The sequence below is a fragment of the Haemaphysalis longicornis genome, unplaced genomic scaffold, assembly GCF_048455015.1.
Source record: "Haemaphysalis longicornis isolate Haplotype H1 unplaced genomic scaffold, Haemaphysalis longicornis Haplotype H1 scaffold_4, whole genome shotgun sequence".
NCBI lineage: Eukaryota > Metazoa > Arthropoda > Arachnida > Ixodida > Ixodidae > Haemaphysalis > Haemaphysalis longicornis.
This window is the reverse complement of record NW_027526361.1, coordinates 38,876,438-38,880,545: the sequence shown is the minus strand read 5'-3', so window position 1 is coordinate 38,880,545 and position 4,108 is coordinate 38,876,438. Positions and strand designations below refer to the sequence as shown.

The 4,108-nt window shown below is 48.7% G+C and overlaps 1 protein-coding gene across 1 annotated transcript; it reads right to left on the bottom strand.

Annotated features, from left to right (window-relative positions):
* Positions 1-926: 926 nt before the first annotated feature.
* LOC144179719 (endothelin-converting enzyme 1-like) lies at positions 927-2,774 on the bottom strand. The gene has a single exon (XM_077708161.1). It carries the CDS (start codon positions 2,772-2,774, stop codon positions 927-929), a length of 1,848 nt encoding a protein of 615 aa, XP_077564287.1.
* Positions 2,775-4,108: the final 1,334 nt, after the last annotated feature.

The following is a 4,108-nucleotide window of genomic DNA, read 5'->3' as shown; positions in this document are numbered from 1 at the left end:
TAGGGGTGCTTAAGACATTGGGAGAGACCTACATCCTGCGGTGAACAACCGTTAAAGGTCACATAATACACCATCACATTATACATGCTGATGTGTCCTTAAAGGAGGCATGAAGACAAAATACAAGTTGGGTTTATTAGAAAGACTGCTTAGTCCTGATAACAATGATACCAATATCATCGCAATCTTCGAACCAATAACGAAGATATGAACGAAAACGTGCGAAGCAGTCGCGACCCCCTAGCCAATTTCCCGCAACTTTTCTATGACGTCACGGAACCTTGTCTGTGCGATTGACGGCCGCCTAACTGACCTGTCGCGACGAGACATGACTGGACGTCTGTAATGGGGCTTCTAGTTCCATTTGACCGCATCACTGGAATGCTAACGTGCAGTTAACGCACTGAAAGTTGTTTTATTGTTGGCCCGTATGACGTCATTCTTGCTCATACACGTCACTGTGGCGCAAAATTTGAAAGTTTTTAAATACTTCTTGCTTTTTCTCGTTAAAAAACTTCTTTTGAGGCTGTAATAGAGCTGAGTGAGATACTGAATCCTAGTTCTTTCAAATTAAACGAAGTTGTACTTTCTCTTTATGGCTCCTTAACTGCCGATATAAAAACGGATATTCTAAATGTTCCTAAAAATCAAAGTACCTCTATCCAAAATGAAACAAAACAAATGAAGCATTGATGATGTGTCGTGCTTTAGTAATACGACTGTCGTGTCCACAGATGCCTGAGCACAAGAAATACGACAACGAAATATTTATTCTATACAAACATCGCAATGTAACGCTGCGTATGAACTTACGCAATGGAATGTTTTCAAGCAGTGAATGAGCTGGAAGACATCTTTATACTCAACCTGTGCGCGCACAGTGAGATACAGACAAGTGAATAAAAGAAAATGTTAAGTTGGGCGAATCAGTCCAAGTAAGGACATTTGCGTGACGGATTCATCGCCGAATTCGGGCTGCAGTTGAATGCCCTGGCGAAAGGCGCGAAGTTCCTAACAGCCTTGTTGCAGTCCAAGAGGGTCGAAGGAAGGGTTTCCCAGTTGCGGCACATAGAGACACAAGCAACGACGAAGAAGAGCTGCTCTTCATTGAGTCCGCTCACGACGCGCATCGACCGCGCTGCAGAGTCCTCCCCGAAAGAGTCCTCGAAGGCTGCGTGAGCGATCTCCAGGGCCGGGACTTCTGGAATGGTGCTCTCCAAGGATGGATTTAGACACCCGTCTCTCGTGGGCAGTGCCCTCTTCGTGCCGACAGCAACCCACGAGTTGTTCGGACGCAGTCTTCCATGAGCATCGACGCGGATGCCGACGTCGTCGAAAACCTTCACGAGCTGGGTGGCGTAGGCAAGTCCCAGCGCACCGTAGCGCATGGCCTTTGTGCCGAATATAGAGCTCTGCAACCGTGAAAGCACTGGCGCTGAGGTGAAAACCTCGTTGCAGAAGTAGTCGTACCTCATAAGCGGCTCCGTGAAGGGGCGAGGCTCCCTTTGCAGGACTGCCGTGAGGCTGGCGTTACCGCGAAACTCGCTCCTCTTAAGCGCGGCAGACAACCAGCTCTCGATGAAGGATTGATTCGCAGAACTCCGAAACCAGCTTGCGAAGACCTGAGAGATACCATGCTCTGTGAGGAAATGTTTGGGTGGCCAAATTCTGGCCGCCAGCCTTTCAAGCTTCTGGCTGATTTCCTGCCTGAAGGCCTCGTCAGCCCAGGCCAGCCCGGCGACTTTGCTTAGTGCAGCATTTTTAATGCTGGCCAGCTGTCTGTCGATGGTGGCTCGAGTGGAGGAGTTGAAGTACTTTAGCACGTACAGCGATTCAATAAGCCCGGGATATGCCGCCGTCACTTGCTCCGCGCAGAATGTGGGACGTCGTGAACGGGCTTCCTCCTCGTTGCCGTACGTTATAGACAGGAGCCTTCGGTCAGCGATTGGGCCATACATTTGTAGAAATATCCACGACAGATGCTTCAGTATTTCGCTGCTGCTGTGCTTGGTGAAAATGCGATCGAGAGCTTTTAAGAGAACCGCGTTCCTGAATGTGATGCTGTCGGAGGAAACGAAGGGACCGTAAAGTTTGATGCGATCGTTCAGCGCTCTCATCCAGTGTTGGGCGGAAATGCTTCTGGTATGCGACTGCGCATCCCGCACAACGAACTGGACAGGCTTCGGAAGGCGTACTCTGAGAACACCGCTTAGCTCCTTAAAGATGTATTCATTCACCGGGAAGACAACATTATAGTCATTCGGCGGCAGCGTGGCTGGTCCTCGGGCAACCATACTGATGAAGCCATCCCACTGAGCCTTGTGGGCACCCGCGTCTTCGACGTCTTTGTGGATGTCCAACCACACCCGGAGAGAACTTTCTCCGCCCACAATGATGTTTTTACTTCCATCCAAGTTCCGCTCTACATTTAGTCCAAACCACAGCTCGACGCGCCAGTTAAAGGCAAGGTTCAGGAGAACATCCAAAGCGTCTAATCCTGGGGAAGGCGCCGTGAGCCACGGAATGTTGAGCTGACTCATGAACTGCCTTAGCTTCCTGATGCCTTCTGCGGATTCCCCGTCGGTAACGTCAGCCATGCAAGCCTTATAAACGGAGGCCACATGTCTCGGAACAGAGATCCGGTGCTCAGCCCAGCTTAGCATGTTGTCGAAGGTCTCCTTCTGTGAAGCAAACGCGAGGGCCAAAGGCTGCAGCGCGCTACACGTGCGAGCTTCCATATCCTTGCACGGGTCGATGCTGCTGTTCTGCATCATTTCGAGAAGGAATGCGAAGTCTCGGCAATGTTTCGTGCGACACATTGGGCCCTCCAAGGCACCGGGAACCACTCTACGTGACTTCAAGAGTCGTATGGTTCCGTAAATGGCTAAAATTAGCACAGCGCAGGCTATGACGATGGCCGCCACGATTAGCCCCCTCCGGCTGTTGTCGGTCGTCGAAGACGCAGAGAAGACCTGAAAGAAAAAGTTGCCGGTTTAGTTTTTCTATCGAAGAAGCCTATAGGGACACAGTATCCGTCGCGAACTCTGCTACCTTTGAAATCGACTGCTCCATCGTCGCTTTTGCAAAGTTTCAAAGGGGTATCTTGATAGTGCGGATAATCTTGGTTGAATGTTTCCTCGCGTTTCGTTATTCTGCGTTTAAACGTTACGAAACTCGCCTCACAAAAAGCGGTCTGAAAGCCACCACGCTACCGCTATATATAACTATCTGCAAGCAAAAAGTAAACGACACGGACTAATTAGCAACCTGTCACTAAAATTAAAGACTAGTGATACCTAACATTCTCATTCTTCAATATCTACCCGGTGCATTGCCGTGGCGCCTTTTGACGTGGGAGGCCGGATAGCTTGACTGTTTAGTTGCTTATTAAAGGGACCCTGCAACACTTCTTTTTTCAACTTTTTATTTGAAACCTTAAATGCTTGCAGAACGTAGTCGCCCGACACACCCAGTACATAGATTAGGGGGTCGGAAAGTACCTCAGCCAAAATTTACTGCTCTATGCCCATCAGATAACTTGTAAACTCGCTAAGAAGATTTTTTTCTCTTTCCCGGTTTTGACGTTGTTAGACCTCTTTAATTATCTCATTAAGGCCATGTAGGGGCTGTTGGTCGGTTTTCCTTCAGTTGCAGCAATGAACGGTTTTCGACAGCGACTTCAAAAATCAGGCCACAAAAACAAATCAGAAACTGAAGGGTGCGACGACAAAATCACGGAGTGCCGCTCCGTGCTGGCGATAACTTTAACTTTAGCTTTCGCAGTGCCTCCAGACGCAAAGGAAAGAGTGAAAGCGTTTATAAAAAGTGTTGCAGGGTCCATTTAAAAATCTCGCCGTACTGCTTGGCTATAGTGAATAAAGATGTCAACCTAATATATCGTCAGGGGGTACGGTTATACAGAAGTGGCAGCCTGTATCCTTAACGACAGTTTTCCTAAAAAGCGGACGGCACCACCGCGTAGTCCCTATCCACTCGTCTACTTCACCATAGCTACCGTATCCTTGCCGCCTGTTCAGTACAGCTTGCCAGTGTTAATTTTACATGCAGCTTGTTGTTTCATCTCGTTGCTTTTTATCCCACAATTCGA

What these genes read in the sequence shown, in the direction of transcription:
- LOC144179719 (XM_077708161.1), bottom strand. Translation starts at nt 2,774, where the DNA reads ATGATGCAGAACAGCAGCATCGACCCGTGCAAGGATATGGAAGCTCGC.